Source organism: Perognathus longimembris, chromosome 17 (genome assembly GCF_023159225.1).
Source record: "Perognathus longimembris pacificus isolate PPM17 chromosome 17, ASM2315922v1, whole genome shotgun sequence".
In the NCBI taxonomy this organism is placed as follows: domain Eukaryota; kingdom Metazoa; phylum Chordata; class Mammalia; order Rodentia; family Heteromyidae; genus Perognathus; species Perognathus longimembris.
In genome coordinates, this window is record NC_063177.1 from 37,530,529 (window position 1) to 37,555,774 (window position 25,246).

Below are 25,246 nucleotides of genomic sequence, written 5' to 3' on the forward strand. Positions count from 1 at the left end.
TGTCCAGTATAAACGGGGCAATTACCAGAACCAGCTCTCCCCCCCCCCCACACACACATACACACATACACTCCTCCCCAAGAGCTGGCTGTAGAGGCAGGGCCCCACCCTGGGAGCCGTGGGAAGGCCATGGCCCCCGCTGGTAAAACTGGGCTAATGACAGCGGGGGAACCGGCGGGGCCAGAGGGGGGTGCTAAGGTAATTAGACCTCTGCCTGGCGCTAGGAGATCCAGAGATGAAAGGGGCTCTGGCGTCGCTGGCGTGGTTTTATGTCCATGAATGCAGGTGTGTTTTGAGTATGCGTGTGCGTCCACACGTGTGTGTGTGTGTGTGCGCGCGCGCGTGCAGGGGCTTGGAGACGGCGGCGCGAAGCCCTCTCTTTTGGGGAAACGCGGTCACCCACCACCTTTGGTTGGCTCTGATTGCCCTTTGGATTTTGATGGGAGGAAATGCCCTATCTACGAAGCTGGGAGAAGAGGGGCCCTGGCTGGTCCTGGGGTGGGGGGGTGGGGGGGGCAGATGGTTGGAGAACAGCTGTAGTCGGTGAAAGGAACCGAGTCTCCGTGGGGAGGGGCGGGCGTCTGCGAGGCCGTGGGCGCAGCACTGTGGGGAGTCGGAGGGGAGAGGGTCACACGCGGCGCCGAAGGCCCCTGCCCACCCCTCGCCGGGGGTTAAGCCGAGGAAGCGCTGCCCCGGGGCGGCGGTGGTGATTTGCTCAAGGTCACCCGGAGCGTTGGCTGGGAGGGAAGGGACCCGAACACTGAACAGGACAAAACCAAACACGAGAACTGCGGCCCCTCCCAGCGGTCCGGCAAGTCCGGGTGGAGGCGGGCTCCCCCGGGCTTCCTTCCCACCCCGGGGTGCAAACCCGAAAGCCTCCCAAGGCTTCCAGCGACGGAAGCGCTGGCTTTTATTTTTATTTTTTGCTTTTCTTTCTTTCTTTCTTCTTAATGACATCTTTTCCAAAACGTGTCACCGAGTAACCCCATTCCGGCCTGCAGTGGGGAGGGCGAGTCGTCCCGGAGCCGTGATCCGAGGCGATCGCGGGGCGGCCGGGGGTTGCTGGCCGGGGTCCCGGGGCGCGGCGGGGGGCGGGGGCCGCGGGGCGGGGGGGGGGGGGGGGGGCGGAGGCCGGCGGCGGCGCGGCGGCGGCGGCGGCGGCGGCGGCCTGCAGGGAGCAGCCGCGAGCCGGGCCGGGCGCGCCGAGCCCGAGCCCCAGCCGGAGCGGAGCGGGGCGGGGGAGGGAGGAGCCAGAGCGGCCGCCGCCTCTGCCGGAGGAGCCGCGGGGCCGCCACACTCGCCCCCCGCCCCCCCCCGCGCTCACTCGCACTCACACCCGGGCGCTGGAGGCGGGCGGCCCGGGCCCCACCGGCCCCCCATGGACGCCCCCGGCTCGGGGCGCTAGGACCCCCGCGGTCGCTCACCCAAGCCCCGGTCCAGCGCACCACGCCGAGGTAAGGAGGAGGGAGCGCGGGGGGCATTAATATGCAAATACCTCGCGATTGATTATGCAAAGCCGCGGGTCTCCACCGCCAGCCTGGCCGGCCGAGCCGGGGGGACCCCGGGGCTTCCCGATGCCCACCGTCGCCTTTCCCGGCGCCCGGGTGACCCTGTCAGAGCTCCGGAGCTTTGCAACCGAACGCCCGTGGGGAAGGGAGATGGTGCTGGGCGATCGGGGGGCCCCCCGGGTTCGCAGGCGGAGATGGCGTCCGGGCCTCCCCCTCGAGGGCCCGCCCGGCGTCTGTCCGGCCGGTCTGCTGCGCATTCCCGGGCCCCGAGCCCCCGGAGCCGGGGCTCCCCCGCCCGCCGCGCCGCGGTTTGTTTACGGTGCGCGCCGGAGGCCTGCCCCCCCTCCCCGGCCCCCACCCCTAGCCTCGAAGACCGAGTGGCCTTTGCAGACCTGCCTCTCCAGCTGCGGAGGGCAGTGTGGGTGCGGCGGTGGGAGGGGGCCTGCTTGGACAGGGGTGGGGGGGAGGAGAGGGAAGGCCCCCTCCCCTCACCCGCCTCCCCAGTTAAGCATGGCCCTCTGGTTGCAACACTCCTAATTGCAAAAACGCGGCGGATTGGGGGGGGGGGAGTGTGTGCGTGCGCGTGTGTGTAATGGTGGGGGTGTGCTTGATGGTCCCAAGATGATTAGGGGAGTTAACTGGCTGGCATGGTTGGAGAAGAGAGGAAGGAACGGACCTGTGCTGTGCGTGCCCCCTCCCTTCCTTTTTTCCCCTCCCTTTGCAACGTGTCTCTGGTGCCCCTTCTCTGTCTAGGGCCCTCCCTTGTCCAGTGTGAAAGGAAGGCCTGGGAAGATGTCAGAAGCAGTGGAGACAGACACCCATTCCAGGGGCTGGGGTGTGTGTGGAGGGGGGGGGGGCTGCACACAGAAGGAAAGCCAGTGCCATTGGAGCCTGCTCCTCAATGCTGGCCCTGGCCCCAGGAGGGGGAGGGGATGAAGGGGTCCATTGTCCAAGATGAAGGGGAAAGCAAAGGTGACATGCAGACACAGATATGCCCACACAGCCACATGCATACCCAGGGACACCCAGGCAGACTCAAGGACAGGAGCAGTTGGACACACCCACATGGGGACAAGGGAAAAAGGCAGGCTGCGGCTGGCTGCATGGTGGAGCTCAGAGGGGCGGGACACACCCACAAGAGACCAAGAGCAGGGAGACCAACCCATGCACATACCCACGCACAGGGTCACACGGAGTTGCTGTCACACACAGGAGCAAGGAGGAGGCACTGTCACCCACACAGCACCGCATGCACGCACGCATGCATGCGTGCACACAGAGCAATTGCACACAGGCACACAATTACAAAAGACCCTGTCACTCGCAGGCACACACGTGCTCACATATGCCCAGTCACGCAGTCATCATCGCCTGCCATGACCGCCGCTGTCACTCAGTCAAACACAAACGTAGTTAACACATCAACACATGTGTAGACAACCTAGCAACAAGTATTTTCCTGGACTCTTACCGTGGAGTTCTGAGGTCCTGTAGACAATAAAACCTCTACTCGGGGGCGGGGGCGGGGGGGGGGGAATCAAATTCATCTGTGTGAAAAGACTTCTGCATAATGGTTGCAAAGCGAACATTCCCAGGAACACCTTCTCAGTCACTGTCGCTTGCCATACCACCCAATTACTAGATGGCAAGCTCTTTGAAACCTGGGAGAATCACTAGAAGACCTCTGGATCCCACCCAGAGCCTAGCACAGGGTGTGCTCTGTAAACACCTGTTAGTTGATTGCGGGAACTCAGGTGCACTCAGTTGTGCACAGTCCCACAGACTTGTGTGCAGAACACATGCACAAGACACAAGTCCACAGAGTCGGAAGTCCACTCTGGCAGTGTCTAGACAACCCTAGGTACACACATTGCAACCAGAGCAATCAGGCACATGCCTAGGCACAACCATCAACTTTTCCATCCCTCTTCTTTCTGTTCTCTAAGCTCAGCCACCGAGTAGCAATGGATGGCTTTTTTTTGGGGGGGGGGGTGGGGAGTGGGGGGAAGAAGACAAAGAAACAAGAGCAAAATGGGTGCCGGGGGGGGGGTGTGCTCCAGAGGGGCGAGCCATGGGCCTGAAGCAGTGTCCAATAACTTCCAGCAGCTGGGATTGTCCTGGCTGCTGAGGGAGGGTGTCGGCAAGGGCTGGCTCCTAGGGAGCAGCTGGGTTTTCTTGTTCCTACCCTAAAAGCCAAAGCGGGGACCTGGCTTGAGCCTTTCCTGTGTCCCCTTAATTGCCCCGAGCTGAATGTCTGCCTCCCACCCTATGTTCAAGCCCCTTTCCCACCTCTCCCCTCTGATCCAAACTTGGAAACTTTGCTTCGGAGGCTGTATGCTGGCCAGTGTCTGTGAGTGATGTGTATTTTTGACTTGGAATTTCTAACTCTTGTCTCTCACCGTTGCTCTGTCTTGGGGTGTCTGATTCTCCCTCACTCCTTGTTTCTCTGCCAGTCTGTAACTCTCTTTTCTCTCACCCTGCCCCTGGTCTCTGTTTCTGCCACAGCCGCCTGTCTCACAGAGATGGGAACTGGCAGCAAAGTTCTTCATACTTTTCCAGTTGTTAATGCTCAAACTCTGGCCTTCTGTCCCGCCCGCCCCGCCTCTGGGGTCAGCCGGAGGTTGGGGTGGGGGGTGGGGGGGTTTCAGCTGGCTGCTCAGGACATCCTGCGCTTCCTTAGTGCTGCAGCTGAGGCTGGCTAACAAGTTTTGGGGGCTGGGAATGGGGGAGACAGGGGTGCCCCATAAGGACCCCTCAGGCTAGCACACCCAGCCCAGGGAACACCAGTTCTGTGGGAGCCATGGGTGCAAAGGCTGCAGCGCCTCCCCCGGCACTGACCTAAGTGGGAAAAGCATGACCCTGCCGGGCAGTGGCGGGAATTGGCTGGGTCCACAGCAGGACTTACAATGGCCTTTCTCCACACCCCTGGCAGCTGAGACCCACCTCAAAGATGCCCAACAGCTGTGCCCTCCTTGCCCAGCCTCAGGCCTAGCTCTGAGAGTACAACTGCTCAGATTGTTTGTGGGGTTAAAGGAAAGCACCTCACCCGCAAGAGAGGGCAAAAGGGACACCCTTTGAGAGCAGGAATTTAAGCAGGGGTCACAGGGACAGGAGATCCAAAGCCCAGGGCATAGGTACCGGGCATTTCTGGCCCTGGCCCTCTAGTTTTGGCCTACTTGGATAATGAGGCATTGGTAAGGATTCTACTGTAGAGCATCCATGGGCTGCTACAAAAGGGAAAACTGAGGCTTGCCACACATGGCCCGAGGAAAGAATAGACTATCTTTCCTCTAGCAAGATATATGCTGCCATGGTAAGGAGCAGGCATGTTTCTGGAGCTGGACTGCCTAGTTTGAGTCCCAGCTCTTCCCCCTGTTGGTTGGGTGACCTTGAAAAGATTTCATTTCCCTCTTGCCTTATGTATAAACCAAGGATATTAATATCTACCTCATTTAGCCTTCCATGTTGAGCGGTCTTTCAGATGTATAAGATGCTTTGAAAAGTACCTAGTTTGTACCAAGCTATATGTATTAAGCTGCTGTGGTGTTTGAAGAAAACTGGGGGTCGTGGGTCTCCTGGATTTTTTGGAGAAGCTAGGTAGAGACACCACAGAAATGGTGATAAGACTTGATAGGGGACAGTGGGTCTCCAATCTCCAGCCTCTGCACCACTCCGGCCATCTCTCCCTCTCCCACTTATTTTTGCAAGCTAGAATCTGTACCTCTCCCTCTCCCACTTACTGCTGCAAGCTAGAATCTGTTCTCTAACCCTCACCTAAAAGGAGCCCTTGGCATCTCATCCTAGGACACACCTCCCCAGCTAAGGGCACGTGTCCTGGCACCACTGCATCTCTTTTGGGACAAGTCTGAGTGCTGGCAGCAGGAGAGATAACAAGAAAAACAATCCCCTCTCCACCAGCGCTCTCCCTTACACAATGAGAGACTCAGGAAAGAGGTAGTGGCCTTACTCTTTCTGGGGGAGTGAAGGGGTGCAGGCTAGCATGCTACCTATGTCCTACCATCCATCAACCAGGACCTGGGCCTGCCTCACAGATCCCAGATTCCCCTCCACTCCTTAGATCGGACATGAGTGTGAAGGGTGGTGGGCAGAGAGAAACAGACATTGAGGAAGGCATGCGTGGTAGGCATGGCATCTGAAGATCCTGAATCTGCTCTAGGTTTCCCCAAACCTCTTTATTCAGTGCCTGCCCTTCTAGGTGATGCAAGGACAATGGGGGCTGCCCCTTGGTGGGGCATCTTTGGAATGGGACCCAATCTCAATTCCAGTTCTCATAGCTGTAGAGGTGTGCTTGGGGAACGTTGGTGCCTCTTTGGTGGGGGAGGCAGAGGTGACAGTATGGAAACAACACAGGTTGGGAGTTGAGGGGCTGGGTGTTTGCCATTCACCTCTGGTGGAACTGGACCTGGGCTTGGGTTATCTGCTCCATTGAGGGTGAGGATAAGAATGTAAGATGGTTGGGGCTGTGGAGGAGACGGGGGAGTAAATCAGTGGTAGAATGCTTGCCCAGCATGTGTGAGGCACTGAATTTGATCCTGAGCACTACCACGAGAGAGAGAGGGAGACAGGAGAGACAGAGAGAGGGAGCTCACTGAAGGCAGAGTGCTAATCATGTTCAATATTCATTCCATGTTGTTGTACCTGGCGTGGTAAACAGTACCTGTGGATTCTCCCCTCTGGCATACACACATCAGGCTGCCGTCCCACACACATCTTGGGCTAGTGTGCAGTGGGGCACATGTGGCTTCACCTTAGTGCCACTTGGCAGGCCAAAACTGGGCTACTAACACCCCTTGTGTTGCCTCTGGTGGTTTAGAGGGAGCGGGTCGGAAGTCCTGAAGCAGACAAGAGGAGCCAAACGGGCGTTATTGTGCCCAGGAATGCTTTCCTTGTTTCTTTGCTTTGGGATGGGCACTGAGTTTGAGGATTCGGGGCGGGGGGGGGGTGAGGGGGAGGTGGGGATTACAAGTTAGTGCCAAAGACACAGCCATGCCTCCCCAGAAGTGGCAAAGAGCAGTGTGATTGGGCCAGGCACCCAGCCCTCCTTCTCCTTCGCCTCCTCCTTTCTCTCTCTTCTAAGGGAGATGAGCTCTTGGCTCTCGGAGCCCTTGGCTGCCTGTTTCGTTTTCTTTTTTACCAGACATGGGAAGGGGGAGGGGACAGCTTTGGTGGCTATCAGCCTTTCTGTACACATCAGTGAGTAGGTGTGTTGTGCATACGTCCATGTATCCATGTGAGAGTGTTTTTAATGCGTGTGTGGGCTGGGCAGGGCTCTGAATATCTCCGTGAACGGTACCAGAGCCCTGCAGCTCTGCGCATGCGGGGTGCGTGTGTGTGTGTGTGTGTGTGTGTGTGTGTGTGTGTGTGTCTGCACGTGTCTGTGGTGTGTGCGGAGACTCAGCTGCATTTCTCTCTCCCTCTTTCTCTTTCTCACACATGCACATGCACACACCCTTCTCAATCTTCCTTCTCCTTCCCCTCCCTTCGTCCCTTCTTTCCTATTCCCTCCCTCCCTCCCTCTCTTCCCCCTCTGTCTCTCTTTTCTTCTCTCTCCCTCCTTCTGCCTGGGTGGGGGCTAGCTTCTGCCTGGCTAGGATGCCTGGGAGAACACCCCTGCCTTCTTTCTTTTCCCATCCACCATTCCCTCCCATTCTCGGCACCGTGTCCCTGGGGTGCAGGACTTTTCCTGCCTTAGATGGGGAGGGTGCAGAGGGAGTCCCCCAAGCCTTGTACCCATGATGCCATCTGCAGCCAGCGCCTTGGCCCCGTGACATTCATGCCTCCAGCATTCAGCTGCCCCAGCTCCCAGCTCCCAGCTCCAATTACCCACTGGCTGCTGGGGGAGGGTGGGGAGAAAGTGCCATACCCAGCTTAGGGGTGCTCCTCGTACCACCTTTTGGGCTCCTTGTAACTCCCACCTCCATTCCTTGAGGGGAGTTGGGGCAGAAGGGCTGAGCTCTTGAGCAGAGGTATATATAGGCAGAGCTGTCCACCAGCGGGTATAGAGTCTGGACGTGACCAGGGAAGTGACCCCTAGACCTGAGTCCTAAGTGCCCAACCTTGAAACCTGCTGGAGCTGGCCTAGACTAGAGGAGAGGCCTTAGACTAGAAGCAGGTGAGTGAGGTTATAGGGGAGTGGGGTGGGAAGCCAGTCTTTGATCTTAGTACTGGGCATCTGGCCCAAAACAGGGCTGCTGTTTATGTCTTTCTGTCTCTGACCTGTAGGGGAGAGTTTCCTGTCAGATTCTTCGGGAGGGGGTACAGGGAGGAGCCTTTGTTTAAGTAACCAGTTTCCCCCATAGGTCCATTCTCCTCCCCCATCTCTCATTCCCTCGCCTCTAATGCCCCAGGGGTAACGGTAATGAGGCGATCTGACTTCTGGACCCCAGAATCCCACCTTCTGGGGCCCCAGCGAGAGCCTTACTAAGGGATCCTGCCTCCCTCCCCACCCCCACCCCCACGCCTGCCAAGCTGTGCCCGAGTCTGTGTACTCCTCTGCCACCTCACACCTGCCAAATAGTGCCTTGCCTTCCCGCCTTCACTCTCTCTTTCCTGGCACGAGGATAGCCGCGTTGGGTGGGGCAGCCCTGCCCAATCCCTACCTGAGAATAGAGCTGGGGGCTGGGGAGGGGCGTTCTGGGGAAAGAGAGCCCGGCCCCAGCCCTGAGGAGGCATCCACGCCCCCGCGTGGGGCATGGATTGCCGTGGCAGATCCTCTTATGGCCGTAGGCTTGCAAAGGGGGCTGGTGGGTTGGTGGCCGCTCACAGGCCCATGTTGGCACTGGGCACATCTACACACAGATGCCTGTTTGCCTGTGCATGCCCATGTGTGCTTGGGCTCTAGCGGCTGCCCGGGCTCCTCTACGTTTTGCTCTTCTCGGTTGGTTCTCTGGTAGGGAGTCAGGATAGCCAGGATATCGATGCTGTGTGATTGGGAGTAGGTTGTTGGTGGGGAAGGGATGGCCCCCCACCCTAGCAGCAGGCAGAGGGGAAGGGGAGAGAGAGGTGTGAACCTACCCACAGCACTATTAATAGCCCACATGCCAGGCCACCAAGAACCAGCTGTCACCGTGGTAACCATTCCTACTTCCTCCCCTCCCCCAGCCTCCAAAGGGTGGGACTTAGGCAGGGCAGAAGCACCCCAACACACACACACACACACACACTCACACACACACAGGTACACACACACACTCTCGTCTTTCTTTGTTTTCTTTCTCTCTTTGTCTCTCCTCCTTCATCTGTCTCTCTTCCCCTTTATCTGTCCTCCTTCCACATCCCCCTTTCTTTTCCCATCCCCCTTCCCATCCTCTCCTTCCTTTCCTTCTACTTCCTTGATATCCCCAGCTCTACTCCCATCCTGCCCTGCCTCTTTGTTCTTCCTCATCCCATCTCTCCCTTCCACATACACTGCTTTCCCTCTTGCACCCCTTCGCCTTGCTCTTCCTCCCCTTTGCTCAGCCCTCCTCCCCATGTGTACCTCTTTCTATGGTTGACCAGGAGGGCTGAGCTTTCTTCAGCGCATTAAGGACAAAGTTCAGAGGCCCCAGAAAGGTGGGGCCAAAGCCAAGCGCAGTTACTCGGGAGAGCAGTGTGTGGAGTGTTTGAAGCTCGGTTGGGCGGGGGTGGTGGGGCACAGAGTCCCTGGTGGCAGCCCCAGGAGTTGTTGGGGAGTGTCCCTCGGATGCACAGGACTGCAGTGTGGGACAGACGGCAGTGGGAACTTGGCCTAGTGCCTGTGGATGCCGCATTGGCTCTTCATCCCGGTACCCCTCATTGCAGAAGCACTTAAGCTTAATGAAATGCTTCCCCCTCGGCGGGCACCTTGCCCACGCTGCCACCCGGCAGTTCTTATCTGACAAACAGGGAGTGGGTGGCCAGGCCAGCCGACAGGTGGGGCCTGCTGTCCACAAGACTCTCAGAGCCCTCTTCTGCCTCCTTGGGGCTGAGCCTCTGCCTCTACAAGGCATGTGCCAGGGAGGAGCTTAAGAATATTAAGCTGGACTGCTGGAGGAAGGGGGACAGGCTGCCCTTCAGGGTGGGTATCCATACTCCTATCCCCTTGCCTGGTGACCTTTCTGTGCCCACGGCTAACACAGCTCACATGGTTTGTGCCTCTGCATGCTGGGCCCTCTGCCTGGGCAGTGTTGCTTCAGAGGCCTAGGCACATCCCTGGAGAGACTTCAAGAAGTCTCCAGAGGTTCTAGTCTCTTGCTAGGTGCCAGGCAAGAGTGCCCTAGGCAGCAAGGGCAGCACATTGGTCTTCTGCCCACTGCCAGGGGCTAACTGTATTCTGGGTTGCACCGACAGGCACCAGGACACCGGTGGAGAGGCGGGGCAGAAGAGGGCCCTGCCCTTCCCCCAGTGGGCACGTGCAAGCCCTTGGCAGTGCCCAGACACATTTGGAGTTAAGGCCGGGCTGGGAAGGGGAAATAAACAGGGTGGCTTAGGTTGGCACTGCCCCAGGTCTGCCCTGTAGCAAGTGGTGGCAGTAGTGTGTGTGGTGTGGGGGGAGTTCCCCCAGAACTATGGCCTGGGGCAGGAGCTGCCCACGCCAGTGACTGCCGCTGGGGTTCCCTGCCCAGCCTGGCCCATGGCTGCTAATACCCATTCCTCCACACCCCGGGCCTTTTTGCCTGCCCCCAGGGCCTGCTCCCTAGGACTGCCCCTCTCTTTCACTATGCCCACTCCTGGGTCTGCCTCCTCCCCTCCCCGGGGGCACTTGGGCCTCCGGCTGGCGAGTGGATTTTTCCAGCTTCTGTAAACAAGTGGTGGCAGCGTGCCAGGCGGGCAGGAGACAGGCGGGGGCAGCACCGCAGCCAGGGTGTGCCAAGCACCGAGGCACAGACTAGGGGGAGACAGGGAGACACCCAGACCCAGAGAGAGAGAGAGAGAGAGAGAGAGAGAGAGAGAGAGAGAGAGAGAGAAAGAGAGAGAGGAGACATTCAGACACACGAAGACAGACCAAATGGAAGCCTTGCTGGGTACAGATAGAAGGGGGAACAGAATCGTCTCTGTTGTCCATCCTAGCCCCCCCACATTGCCCCTCATCCGGTCTCTCTGTCCCTCTGTCCTGGCTGAGAGCAGAGGGCCCCAGTGCCCAACCCAACCCTGGGCATCCCCACCCACTCCTTCTCTTTCCCCACCTCCACCCCTTAGGGCTGGCTACGCCATTATAAATTTATAACAGGAATTTCTCCACAAGCCAAGAAAAACTTGACCTACTTTCTTGAAGGCTCCCTGGACTAAGGCGCCCCACACTCGTCGTTCCCCCCCACCAGTCTCCCATCCAGCCCCCCACCCCCACCCCAGTGCCCAGGCGCAGCCCGGGCCCCGAGGGGTGCCAGAGGCAGAATGGGCCTTTTTTTTTTTTTTTTTCCTGTGCTTCTCCCATATTCCCCACCCACCCCAGGGGCTTGCCTGGGTGCTGAGGCCCTGCCCTGTTGCCTGGCCCTGCCCAATGCCCTGCCTTATCTCAGCCCCCTCCTCTTACCCCGGCTCCTTATCAGTTCCTGGGGGTGGGGCCCAGGGGGCCCAGGGTGAGATCCCTGGTACTGCAGTCACGTGAAGGTTGAGTGTATGGAACTGCACCCTTTGTCCCCCTCCCATCTGCCTGCACCTGCCTGCGTGCCTGCAGACAGCACACCACCGGTCTGCAGCCCAGGGCCAGAGGTAGAATGTAGAGGGATGGTGGGCCCAAGCTGGCATTGTTTGGCTCCAGGTAGCAGCTCAAGGATGACCTAAGGCCCAGGCTGTGAGGTTGTAATCCCTGAACCATTTGCTTCTGGTGAACTCTTTGCTTTGTGAACTCTTGAGTGTGACCTTGGAGCTTTCTGAGACTCAGTTTCTGCACCTGCAAAGTCCTGCTGCCTGCTGTTCAGTCGCCTTGTTAGTTTCCTTTCCTGTTCTCTCGCTATTCTGGTGCCTGGCAGCTCAGCCTAACCACCTAAGTCTCATCCATAAACTGGACAGTGGGATTTGGGGCCTTGTATAGGAGACACAGGAGTCTCAGAGACAGAAGTTGTAGGATTGATACCGGGCTGGCAGCAGGGGAGGCCATTCCTCATTGCTTTTGGTGTGTCTCTAACCTGCGCATTCACAATCCCCGCATGCTCTTCCCCACCCTGCCGTTGCGGGTACCCCCATGCCTGAACTGGAAACTGCTTTTCTCTTACCCCCATATGACTGAGCAATCTTAGGAAAACTTGGGTGTAAGGTGGTAACAATAGCTAGTGTTTAATAGACACTCGTCAAGAGCTAGGCATTTGTGTGAATGCGAGTATTGTGACTTACTACCTGCCACATGGATGACCTCATTCTTTCCCTCCATCCCTCCCCATGTCTAGGGCATGGGATGTGGTACTCCAGTCTTACCTGCAACATAAAGTTACTATGGTCCTCTCCTGTGCCTGTCCTCCATGCCTACTGCCATCTTGTTATGGGCCCTGGAAACCCCAAATGTTACCCACCTTTCCCATGGTACCTTCTTACCCCTGATTCTCTCTTGTCTCCACAGGGATCTCTGGACAGGACAAGAGTCCGAAGTTACTTCCCCAACCACCTAGCCCAGGACCTCCTAAGCAGATCCAGCTTGCCCCCAGCCCTCTCTCCTGCCACTCCCTGGCCCCTCCCACCACCTGCCCCCCCCCCTTGGGGAGCAGGGCATGGTGTGAAAGGCCAAGTGCTGAGGGAGGTACCATGGGTGCTGTGCCCTAGGGCCTGGGTAGTGGGGGGTGGGTGGCTGTGGGTGTGCCGGGGGGGCCAGTGTGCCCACCCCAGTCTCTTGGCGTGCTGGAGGGCATCCTGGATGGAATTGAAGTGAATGGAACAGAAGCCAAGCAAGGTGGAGTGTGGGTCAGACCCAGAGGAGAACAGGTAATCAATCTGACAAGCTGGCAGTGTCAGCTCCTAACAGCAGGCACGGGCACCTGCCCGGTCAAGAGTACTGAATTCCCCTTTAAGTGCTGCCTTTTAAACACCTCTGGAGATGGATGCGAGGCCAGCAGGCCTGCTGCCTACCTTGGTCCAGGAGATGGCGTGATCAGATGTCACAGAGAATTAGGCACTTGAATTGAGAGATGCCCATTTTGAAGAAAGAAATGATAGGAACAGAGTAATTGCAGGCAGCAGGCATGTAGCCCCTTTCTTGACAGTGCCAGACAATTCCCAGTGCCCTGATTGTCCCCCTCTGTCATTGCTGTCCTCTCCTAAGCCATTTTTCCCCCTCTCCCTCTGACCACAAACAAGTGCACTGACCACAAGCCTTGGTGCATGTAACATGACGTTTCAGTATACAGGCACCAATAACTATACGTCATAACCCATGTTTATATATGGGATCTCCTGGGAGCCCTATAAGCGCTTCCTTGTTCTTGGTCAAGGGCGGGCTCTGTCCTGGGACTCCTCCCAGGAAGTGGAAGTGCAAACCAGCCATGAAAGTTTTGCCTACTCGTGGGTGAGGCATCAGTCCTGCACGCACAAGTCGGGATGTTACCTCTGTTCTGCCCTGCCCTCCAGCAGTCCAGAGGGTCTTTGCTTCTCCCATTAGCTCCAAGTGGCACAGAGCTCTGTCCCAGTTGGCATAGTATCCCGGGAGCTGGGTACAGCCTGTGCCTATGGCCGGAGAAGGAGTGGGGGTGGGGGTGCTCTGGGGAGCAGTGTGGCTGGCTGTTGCCTAGGAGATCAGATCCTGAGCCAGGAGGCCAGAGGCTTGGCCAGGCAAAACCCTGGGGCCCAAGATTGGTTCCCTGGGGTGTATTGAGGGAAGCATAGAGAAAGTAGATGGGGCTTCTAATTGTGTAGGTAAGGGCACTGGGTAAGCCCCTTCCCCAGGAGACTATAAGAAGGACAATCTGGTTTGCCACCATGTAGCTGTCACTTGCATCTTTTTTTTTTTTTTTTTTTTTAATTTCCTGCTGAGACTTCTGTGGCTCTGGAAGAGACTACACCTTAAGGCTTGAACAATGGCGGGAATGCAGGTTCCAGTCCCCTAGAACTGAGGCCCCTCCCCCAATGCTTCCCCTCCCCCTCCCATCCATGTGCCACCTTGTGGCTGTTCGTGGGACTGCACCCAGAGGATATGAATCTGGCCATCGTAAAGATGCCAGCTTCACTGGAGCCTAGATAGCCCAAGTTCTCCCCAGTTCCCCCTCCTGAAGGCAAGAGGGAGGTCTGACCCTCCGGCCTGGTAGGAACCAGACAAGGACAAATTCCCAGGGGGAGTGGAGCACAGGGCCGTCTATAACTGTGACCCTGGCCAAGGTCACTGTGTCAGTGTGTTGGGAGCTGCCTTTGGCTCCAGGAGGAGGGGCCCTGCAACATGCCACGCGCAAAATGGGTGTGGTATGGAAGGTTATACAATCCTTGCATGCGTGTAGAGGGCTTATGTAACCTGCGTGTGCTGAGGTTATGTAACATGTATGTGGAGAGCCTGGCAACATGTATGTGCATTGTCTGAGCGTGGCTAAGAATACCTTGCATAGAGGGGTTCAGGGTCCTTGTCCTGGCTCCAGCTCTAAAGCATGGTGTCACCAGGCTGGAGTGGCAGTTGAGTTTGCTGCTCTGCTAAATGGAGGATGGTGCTAGTGTTTTCTGTCACTGTGAGTTATTTAGCATGTCCTAGAAATCAGGCAACATGTTCACACTAGTAGGAGGAGGTGATATCATTAGGTGCCTGTTCTGAGTATTATATAATGCACAGGGAATATCCTAGAGGTCATAAAATATATTTGAGAATGTCCTGAAAGTTGCATAGATATGCAGATTTAGGGCTTATTACCGTACTTGGGTTGATACCGAAGGCTGCATAGTTATTCATGTGCGTGGGTGTCATGTTGCATATGTGTGTGTGTGTTTTAAAGGTTACATAGCTTTTAAGAATATTCTGAGGATTCTTCCAGCCTATTTGTCATCTACTGAAGGCTTAAATATATGGATGTCCCATGAATTATGGGTGTTTAAGGTCTATGGTGTATATGCATATGTGTATACTTGGGTATATGTGTACATGTGGAAGGATATGTGTGTTTATGTGGTATAGGTGTTGGAGTCTTAGAACAATGTTTACATATGTGATGAGGTGGCCCTAGAACGTGCTTTTGCCCCTCATCAAGCCCCTTATCTCTTCTCTGCAGCTACCAGATAGCCAGACCCTTCTAAGCTTTCTTAGCTGACCTGGAGGCTGGCAGGTAGAATAAGGACATAAAAATGGAGGGAGCTGAACCTAGGGGAGTGTAGCTGCCCCTTAGATGAGAAGGGACTACCCAAAGACTTGCTCTGTGATCCTACCCACTTTGCCCCTATCCAGTGCCAGGTCACCAGATGGAAAGCGAAAAAGAAAGAACGGCCAATGTTCCCTGAAAACCAGCATGTCAGGTGAGTCTGGCTGTGTGTCCCTTCTCCCTGCCTCTCATGCCACAGACCACCCTGGGCCTCCTCTGGACTCTGACTGGTACCTCTTGTGTCCCTGGGGAGAGCCTGGGGATGAGAGTAGTCTTTGTGGAGGAATTAGATCAGGAAGTGCCTCTTTTGTTCTCCCATTAATTAATTACTCCCTCACCTAAGGCCCCACCATAGTCGGGTCTGCACAGAGGAACAGAGGGCATGTCTGCTCCCAAGATAAACGGCTCCTATTCATTCTTCTCCTTGCCATCCTCCGCCTTTTAGAAAAAGCAAGTGTGTGTGGGGGAACAAACACCTAAGTAGTCCCAGCTATTCAGGAAGAGGATGGGCAGAAAGATCATTTTAATACAAGAGTTTAAGGCTAGCCTGAGCAACATAGTAAGAACCTAGCTTAGACAGGGGGAAGAAGAAAAGAGAAAAAAAAAAAAAAGAAATTCTGGATGGGTAGTCAAAAGTGCAGATTTGCTGGGTATGGTGGTACATGCCTGTAATCCCAGCATTCATGTGGTTGAGGCAGGAGGATGTTGAGTTCAAGGCCAGTCACAGAGAGACTCTTTTCTTAGAAAACCAGTGGGGGGGGGGGGGGCGTAAAACCCTGTTATATTAGATGGACACGATTACCTCCACTGTGTCTCTAGGAGCCTAACTTTCTACCTGGAACAAAGTCCCCTTCAGCAAAACTGGGTTAGGAAATGGGCCAGAAAGGAAAACTTGGGGTTGGGGAAAGTATAGGAGCCTCTCTACTGGGCTTCTCGCCATACCCACTGTCTCCACCCTTTCCTCCCTCCCAGGGTATATCCCTAGTTACCTGGACAAAGACGAGCAGTGTGTCGTGTGTGGGGACAAGGCAACCGGTTATCACTACCGCTGTATCACTTGTGAGGGCTGCAAGGTATGGACCAGCCATGGCCTCCCCTCCCCTCCCCCGCCACCCCTGCCTCCTCCCACTCCCCTTGAATCTCTCAGCATCTGGCATGACAGACAAGCTCTATAAATATGTAACCTAATCCAGGTGGCTCATTCCTGTAATCTTAGCTACTCAGAGGCTAAGATCTGAGGATCAAGGTTCAAAGCCAGCCCAGGCACACACACAAAAAAAATCTATTGAGACTCTTATCTCCAATGAACCCTCCAAAAAGCCAGAAGTAGAGCTGTGACTGCAGTGGTAAAGCACTCAGCCTTCAGTGAAGAAAACGAAGGGGCAGCACCCAGGCCCCGAGTTCAAGCTCCAGTGCTGATACATAAAAACAAAACAACATACAACACAAAGCCAAAAGGCCACCAGTTATATCATTTTTCTTCTCTTCTATATTCATTCACTCATTCCTCATCTCTGCTCTGCCACTTGTGGGGAAATTGCTTAACCTTTCTAAGCCTCTGTTTCTTCCTCTATAAACTGGGTATAATTATAGTGCCTATTTCCTAAGAATTGTTCAGAGAAGTAAATGAGATAATTCACATGGACTGCTTAACACAACAACAGGCACTTAAGGACTTGATAAATGTGGTACAGTAGTGGCTCAGAAGAAGGTGACAGGTTTTCCCTGGACAGAGAGGACAAGAACTTGGAGAGGCTTAATTCAATTTCGTTTTCATTGTTCCAGTCTGCAAAGTTTTTCTGGGCTCCCTCTTATCCTGAAAGTATACACCTTCAAAGAAACAGTGGCTCACACCTGTAATCCTAGCTACTCAGGAGGCTGAAATCTTGGCTCCACCCCTAGTTTGGATTAATAGGTCTGGAATGAGGCCCAGGAGTCTGTATCTTGGGTAAGTGTGCTAGGTGATTTTAATACATCCCAAATATCTGAGAGCACGGGCCTTAGTGTCTTCTACTTGAGAGAGCCTCTGGCTCTGCTGCCCATGTAGCCCGCTGACTGGGGGAAAATTGTATGAAGCTCTCCAAACTTCCATTTCCTAGTCTGCGAAATAGAAACAGTGACAGTTTCTACCTCCTGGGGTTGTCATTAGGGCTAAATGTAACGGTGCATGAGAGAAAGAGAAAGCTTTATTAAGTGCCAAACACAGTAGTATGCATTCAACCAGTATTTGCTCTTCATCCTGCTGCCATCTCCATTCTTGACATTTTTTCCTTTAAAGCAAAGATCAAGCCTAATGGGGCTGGGAATATGGCCTAGTGGCAAGAGTGCTTGCCTTGTATACATTGAAGCCCTGGGTTCAATTCCCAGCACCACATATATAGAAAACGGCCAGAAGTGGTGCTGTGGCTCAAGTGGTAGAGTGCTGGCCTTGAGCAAAAAGAAGCCAGGGACAGTGCTCAGGCCCTGAGTCCAAGGCCCAGGACTGGCAATAAGAAAAAAAAAGAAAGAAAGAAAGAAAGAAAAAGATCAAGCCTAATTATAGAAATGAAAATTTTCTTTTCAAGCTACTAGAGTTTATATACAATGCCTTTTCTTATCTTTTTTTGCCAGTCTTGGGGCTTGGACTCAAGGCCTGGGCACCGTCCTTTCTTTTTTGCTCAAGGCTAGCACTCTACCTCTTGAGCCACAGCGCCACTTCTGGCTTTTTCTATGTATGTGGTGCTGAGGAATCAAACCCAGGGCTTCATGAGTGCTAGGCAAGCGCGCTACCACTAAGTCACATTTCCAGTCCCTTACTTACATTCTTTATTTTTGATGCTGTCTTTAATTAGATTTCCAAAGCTGTCATTCCTTATAGCACCTCATACTACCCTAGGCCCAATGCTCCCCATTACAGTCACAATTTCTCTCTCTCTCTCTCTCTCTCTCTCTCTCTCTCTCTCTCTCTCTCTCTCTCTTTTTCTCCTCTCCCTCCTCCTCCTCCTCCCCTCTTCTTCTTCCTCCTCCTTGGGCTTGAACTCAGGGCCATGAGCCTATTTGTACTCAAGGCTAATGCTCTACCACTTGAGCCACAGTGCCATTTACAGCTGCTTCTGAGTCGTTTATTGAAGTCTCTTGGACTTTTCTGCCTGGGCTGGCTTTGAACTGTGATCTAGATCTCAGCCTCCTGAATAGAGTAGCTAGGATGACAGGCATGAGCCACTGGTGGCCCAGCCACCATCCTTATTTCTTTTACCTCAGCAGCCTGGGGGCTGAGGGCATGTGTTTCTCAGACTCTTTGGCCTTGCAGAGCTCATTGATCATTTGTCAGCAGTATCAGGAGTGCCCAGGTGTCCTTGCTGATCTTACCTCCCCCACCCACCCCCGTGAACTGTGTGGTTGATTCAGGAGGGAGAAGTCACGATTAGAACCTGCCTCATCTCCCCTCCAACCCCAGGGCTTCTTTCGCCGCACAATCCAGAAGAACCTTCATCCCACCTATTCCTGCAAATATGACAGCTGCTGTGTCATTGACAAGATCACTCGCAATCAGTGCCAGCTGTGCCGCTTCAAGAAGTGCATCGCCGTGGGCATGGCCATGGACTGTAAGGGGCAAGGCTGGGGATTAGAACCAGGCACCTGGGGGTGGGGAGAGATCAGGGGTGACAGCTCCCTTCCAGGGTACCCTCAAGGCAGAGGGAGGTGTAGTCAGTCCAGTCAGGCTGATGGCACGTTCAGGCATCTTCATCCCTCGTCCCCAGGGAAACAGGATTTCCCTTGGGCCCTGCACACGGCCTCGGTGCTGGGACTGTCTACAGGCCTTAGAGACCGAGTTGAGTAAGAACTCAAGGATTCACCCTGGTTCACATGGTCCTGACTCCCAGGGAAGGTACCCCACTTCTGGATAAAGGAGATGTCTTTCATTGGTTTTGGCTTGGGTGTCAGCCATTGTTACTGTCCCATATTGGACCAGAGTATACTAGTTCTCTGAACTGAAGTTGACACGGTCCCAGTGATGATACTCAATTGTTAGTTGACTTGAGAAGTCAATTCACCTCCCTGGCCCTGTTTCCCCAATCTGTGTACGAGGCGGCACAGACAGAAAACTACTACTAAGAGTAGTTTTTGCCAGGATTGTGGTGAGGAAAGGGAGGGTACCAAGCAAAGACTCGCGTATCTCTCTGCCAACAGTGGTTCTAGATGACTCGAAGCGAGTGGCCAAGCGCAAACTGATTGAGCAGAACCGGGAGCGGCGGCGGAAAGAAGAGATGATCCGGTCATTGCAGCAGCGACCAGAGCCCACTCCTGAGGAGTGGGATCTGATCCACGTTGCCACAGAGGCCCATCGCAGCACCAATGCCCAGGGCAGCCATTGGAAGCAGAGGCGGAAATTCCTGGTAAGGAGACCAGGGCATAAGGAGGCTTGCCTTCTGTAGGAAACCTCCTTGGTTTAATCCAACCCAGAGCCTAACATCTCCACACCTTGGCAGTTCAGGTTTTGTATACATGTGTATGTGCCATTGCTGTCCGCAAGTGCAGGGCCTTGCCTTCCTCATCAAACTTCCAGTGCAGACAGGACCCCTCCTTCTTTGCTTGCACACAGTGACAAGGAGGGGACCATGAAGACACAGTCATGTAATGGAATCTTTTTTGAGCACCTGCTGGGTCTCAGGCATTGTATCAGGACTGGTAAACTGACTTCTGAGTGGATGATCAGTTTGGAAGGAGATGTACTACTGGCTCCTGGTTCTTTATTTTTGTGCCTGTACTGGGGCTTGAACTCAGGACCTTGAACTCTAGGTTTTTTTGTTTTGTGTTGTTTTGTTTTGCTCAAGGATAGCCCTACCTCTGCTTTTAGCTTTTTGATGGTTAATTGGAGCTAAGAGTCTCATAGAGGGCTGGGAATGTGGCTTAGTGGTAGAGTGCTTGCCTAGTATGCATGAAGTCCTGGGTTTGATTCCTTAGTACCATCATAAACAGAAAAAGTCAGAAGTGGCGCTGTGGCTCAAGTGATAAGAGTGCTAGCCTTGAGCAAAAGAAGCTTAGGGATAGTGCCTAGGCTCTGAGTTCAAGCTCCAGGACTGGCCAAAAAAAAAAAAAAAACCTTTTCCTGAGCACTGTCCCTGGCTTCTTCTTGCTCAAGGCTAGCACTCTGCCACTTGAGCCACAGCGCCACTTCTGGCCATTTTCTGTATATGGTGCTGGGGAATCGAACCTAGGGCCTCATGTATACGAGGCAAGCACTCTTGCCACTAGGCCATATCCCCAGCCCCGCTCATGGACTTTTCTAAATTAGCTCACCTTGAACCAAGATCTTCATCTCAGCTTCCTGACTAGGTTGGATTATAGGCGTAAGCCACTAGAACATGCCAGGAGGTAGAACAGTAGTACATTGTGAAGAACATGTGTTCCAATGCCGAACATTGGACTGTGTGTGTGTGTGTGTGTGTGTGTGTGTGTGTGTGTGTGTGTGTGGTGTGTATGTGATGTGCCAGGTCTGGGCTTAAACTCAGGGTCCAGGTGCTATCTGTGAGCTTTTCTGTTCAAGGTTAGTACTCTACCAATTGAGCCATAGCTCCACATCTGGTTTCTTGTTGTTGGTGGTGGTGGTTTTTTGGTGAATAATTGGAGACAAGAGTTTTACATATTTTTCCTGCCTGGCCTGTATTTGAACCTCGATCCTCAAACCTCGGTCCTCAGATCTCAGCCTCCTGAGTAGCTAGGATTATTACTATTGCCCACCGATGCTGGGCAAGAACTAGTCATGTGACTTTAACCTTATACCTTAGTTTCACTTGTCCTCAGTTTCCTGGTCTGTCAGGTAGTGACAGTGTTACCTTCTTTATAGAATTGATTTAGGGGTTAAAATGAGCTAAAAATCTGTAGAACATATAGTCTAATAGCTGGCTACATGTTTTCAATCATTATAGCTATTATTCTACTACAGCTACTTCCGTTCTTACCATTATTATTAGTCGACTTGGAACATTTGCTCTGGTCTACCCTCTGCCCAAGGTTGAAGGAAAAACCTCGCTGAGACACAGCTGTCCTGCCCAGTCCTGTCCAACCTTTCTTCCCCAAGCTGCCCTGGAGCTCCCCCTGGTGGGCAGGGATCCTCAGTGAGAGGTTGAAAGGGGTCTGCAGCCCCAGCTGACCCCCTTGTCTCTCTCTCTCTAGCCCGATGACATTGGCCAGTCACCCATAGTCTCCATGCCGGATGGAGACAAGGTGGACCTAGAGGCCTTCAGTGAGTTTACCAAGATCATCACCCCGGCCATCACCCGTGTGGTGGACTTTGCCAAAAAACTGCCCATGTTCTCCGAGGTGAGTGGCATGAAGGACATGACAGCACGTGGGAGGGAATCTGGAGGGTAATTCCCCAGGTTACCCAGTCTCACTGGGTTCTCCTTGGAAGTTCCCTGAGTGATTTCTGTAGAGTAACATATCCTGTACACGGTCTTGGGTAAACACACACACACACACACACATTTGCACACTAGGGATGCCTACTCTATGAGCCAGCGGGCTTCATGTGCCCACCTTCCCAGCCCTTCTCCCCTCAAGTCTGGGGTGGCCATCTCACCTCCAGGCAACCTGAATGTTTTCCTCCTTTTGCACAGGACAGTAGACTACAGCACAGTATGAGACAGCCTGTCCTACCAGCTGTGAGGTCTTGACCAAGTTCCCTCAAATCCCCTGTACTGCTTGTGCACACTGGGTTGGGTATACTCCTTAGGCCTAAGTGTGAGGGCCTGGGCATGGTCCAGCATAAGGTAGCTGTAGAGGAGACTCCTTACTAGGAGTTACTAGGAGAAGGGATGCTGACCGGTCCTGTGGCCCTGCCGTCCTGCAGCTGCCTTGCGAAGACCAGATCATCCTCCTGAAGGGGTGCTGCATGGAGATCATGTCCCTGCGGGCAGCCGTCCGCTATGACCCCGAGAGTGATACCCTGACACTGAGTGGGGAGATGGCCGTGAAGCGGGAGCAGCTCAAGAATGGTGGCCTGGGCGTAGTCTCTGATGCCATCTTTGAACTGGGCAAGTCACTCTCTGCCTTTAACCTGGATGACACGGAAGTGGCTCTGCTGCAGGCTGTGCTGCTAATGTCAACAGGTACCTGCTGCTGCTGGGAAGGCTTAGAAGCCCTCGGGCCCAGAGCTGAGCTGGACCCCAGGCTTATTGCCCTCCTCCTGCCTTAATCTTATAGACTCCTCCAGCTACCTCTCTGTCATCCAAGCTGTCCTATCCTCTGCTGTCATCTGCTCCCCATCCCACCCCCACCTCTGGTCCTCAGCCCCATCACTGACCTCCCAGCCCCTTTGTGTGTGTGTGTGTGTGTGTGTGTGTGTGTGTGTGTGTGTGTGTGCTTGAATTCAGGGCCTGGGCACAATCCTGTAGATTTTTTTCCCCTCAAAGTAAGTGTGATCCCCACTTGAGCCATAGTACAACTTCTGGATTTTGGGTGGTTATTAGAGATAAGAGTCTCATGAACTTTCTTGCCTCAGCTGGCTTCAAACAGCCATCCTCCTCTCCTCAGATCTCATTCCCAACTTCTGACCTTCCTGAGTAGCTAGGAGTTCAGGAGTAAATCACTAGCAGGCTGGTTTCATTGCCTTTTGTTGTTGTCGTTTGTCTTGTTTTCTGTTGTGTGTGTGTGAGATAGTACTGGGGCTTAAACTCAGGACCTGAATGCAGTCTCTTAGCTTTTTCCACTCAAGGCTAGTGCTCTACAACTTGAGCCACAACTCCACTTTTTTTTTGTTGTTGTTGTTGTTTTAGTGGTTAGCTGCAGATAAGAGTCTCACAGGCCTTCCTCTCCAGGGTGGCTTTTGAACCCTGATACTTAGGTCTCAGCCTCCTGAGTAGCTAGGATTATATAACCACCAACACCCAGCCCCTGCTTTTTTTTTTTTTTTTTTTTGCCAGTCCTAGGCCTTGGACTCAGGACCTGAGCACTGTCCCTGGCTTTTTTTTTTTTTTTTTTGCTCAAGGCTAGCACTCTGCCACTTGAGCCACAGCGCCACTTCCAGCTTTTTTCTATATATGTGGTGCTGAGGAATCGAACCCAGGGCTTCATGTATACGAGGCAAGCACTCTACCACTAGGCCATATTCCCAGCGCCCTGCTTCGTTCTCTGTCCTGCTGCTGCCCATTCTTCCTCTTCCCCCCTCATCCTGTCACTTACACGCCCCTTTGTTCCTTACTCCCCACTTTGATCCTATCTATTTTCTGTTGTCTCTCCCATATGTCTCTCAGTCCTACCTTTTGTCCCTCAATCTCCTCTCTACCCCACCTCTCTGACCACCATCAACATTTCTCTCTCCCCCCTGGTCCTCTTGTTTCCACCTTCCCGTTCCTCTGTCCTCTTTATGCATTACTCCACACCCCCTGTCCCTTCAATGCCCTATATGATCCTCGGCGCAGGAGTCACCCCCATACAGGTCACTTGGTGTTCTTTTCTTCCCACATTCTCTCCTAGCCTCAGACTACCACCTTGCCCCCTACTTGTGTCCTCCCCTGCATTTTATTCATGTCTCTCCCAGGCCTTTGCCACTCACCCATCATGCCTTCCCTCCCTACAGATCGCTCGGGCCTGCTGTGTGTGGACAAGATCGAGAAGAGTCAGGAGGCGTACCTGCTGGCGTTCGAGCACTACGTGAACCACCGCAAACACAACATTCCGCACTTCTGGCCCAAGCTGCTGATGAAGGTGACTGACCTCCGCATGATCGGGGCCTGCCACGCCAGCCGCTTCCTCCACATGAAAGTCGAGTGCCCCACCGAACTCTTCCCCCCACTCTTCCTCGAGGTCTTTGAGGATCAGGAAGTCTAAAGCCTCAGGCGGCCAGAGGGTGTGCGGAGCTGGTGGGGAGGAGTCTGGAGAGAAGGGGTAGAGCTGGGGACTGAGAGAGACCTCCCACCTCTTCTCTCCTTCCTCCCATCCTTGGATAGATGCAGCTCCCACATAACCCCTGCACTGCCCAGATCCCCCTCAGAACCTCCATAGCCCTGAGACAGGGCAAACAAATGAACTTGCTATGAGGACAGTATGGGAGGCTGGGCCCCGTGTCTTGCAGTTCCCAGAACCCCATCCTCTAAGAAGGTAGGGGAAGGGAAAACAGAGAGACAGGCCATCTTGACCGTAGGGAAAGGAGAAATGAGGGTTGGGGGCAGATGCCCCCACTCAGTCCCCTACACATATACAAGAGAGCCCCAACCCAGTTCCTTGGCCTAGTTTTCCCCTCCAGGCGAAGGGCCTCTACTTCCCCAGATGCCTGGATGGCAAAGGACAGCTTGGCTTGGCTCCTCCCCTGGAGGCTAAAAATGATAAGTCATCCTAACTGCACTTTGGAAACCAAGCAAGGGGAGAAGATACATGAAGAAAAACTAGACAGAGGATAAGGAGAAAAAGAAAAAAAAGAAAAAAAAACAGAGAGAGAGAGAGAGAGAGCAATAGAGAGAGACATGATATTAAGTTATTAGCTGAGGCTGGCCCGAGGGGAAGGACCCCTACTTCCCACCCCCATGCACTTTGAGAGCTGCCCTTCCTCCCCACCCCCCAGATCAGAGGAAAAAAATGCCCCCCCCCAGCAGACCCCCCAAGGGTAGGGCTGCCGATCAGAGCTGTGAGTTGACACAACAGGGTCCTGGCACCCCCTTGCCTTGCCCCCACCCTGTGCCCCTTTGGCACCCCGAACCCCAGTACTTCCTCTGTCCTTTGCCACTCGTGCCCGCTGAGTTCCATCTACCTCTCACGCTGGATGCCAGCTGGCCCCTCACCAGCCTGCCCTGCTGCCCACACAGCTCCCCTTTTAAGTGCCCAGCCCCAGGGGCCTTCCTGGTCCCCCCTCCTCTTGCACCTTGGCACCCACACAGGAAAAAACGGTGGCCCACGCTCGCTCCTTCCCTCTTTCGGATCCTGCAGTATTAGCTCCGATCCAGATGCGGCTGTGGTGGGGGAGGGGGCGGTGTGTGAGATCTCCCAGAGCCTCCACCCCTTGTAGGTCTGTTGCCCTGTTTGCCCCGTCTGTCTTCTTCCCTCCTTGTTCCCCCACCCCCACCCAATGCATCCAACCCAGACTCCGGGTGGATGGGCACAGAATGGGGATGTTTCCATGAGTGGCACTTAGTGGAAGCCCCAGAGGAGGAAGCAGTTGGTGCTCCTCCTGTTTTCTTTGAAGCTCTTCAGGCTGGCTGCCCCTTTGCCCCTGGGACTCCTTTCCCTTCTTCTCTCTAATTCAGGGACTTTGGCTTGAGCCACCTCCCACCCTCTGGGAAGGAGTGCTCTGTTGGTCTGTACTTGGGTGAGCTACCGTCCTCCTCCTCCTCCTCCCCCTCCTCCCCTCCTCCCCCTGTTGGCTACAGCCTACTTCTCAGGGGAGAGAAGGAGAGGGAATTGGCCCTCCCGTGGGTGAGAGGGAGGGGAGGAGGCGGGACAGAGCAGACCAGAGGGCCCTGGGCTCAGGGCTGCATGTCGGCAGGGATGGATGGGTGGACACTGATGCCCCCCCGGAAGCCATGG

At 54.5% G+C, this 25,246-nt stretch overlaps 2 protein-coding genes across 3 annotated transcripts in view; one reads left to right on the forward strand and one right to left on the reverse strand.

Moving 5' to 3' along the window:
• Med24 (mediator complex subunit 24) overlaps window positions 1–1,894 on the reverse strand; it is a 37,528-nt gene extending 35,634 nt beyond the window's left edge. Inside the window, exon 1 of one of the 2 annotated variants that reach the window (XM_048366659.1) lies at window positions 1,496–1,894. The gene's annotated coding sequence lies outside the window, so the exon portion shown is untranslated. The remainder of the gene's footprint in view (window positions 1–1,495) is intronic. The other variant, XM_048366655.1, reaches the window with a different exon arrangement.
• On the forward strand, window positions 1,227–24,158 carry Thra (thyroid hormone receptor alpha). Its single transcript, XM_048366664.1, has 9 exons — window positions 1,227–1,454; window positions 12,043–12,401; window positions 14,833–14,900; window positions 15,719–15,819; window positions 18,183–18,330; window positions 18,917–19,122; window positions 20,903–21,049; window positions 21,579–21,837; window positions 23,307–24,158. Exons 2-9 carry the CDS (start codon window positions 12,349–12,351, stop codon window positions 23,555–23,557), a joined length of 1,233 nt encoding a protein of 410 aa, XP_048222621.1. The 5' UTR covers window positions 1,227–1,454; window positions 12,043–12,348; the 3' UTR covers window positions 23,558–24,158.
• The last annotated feature ends 1,088 nt before the right edge of the window (window positions 24,159–25,246 follow it).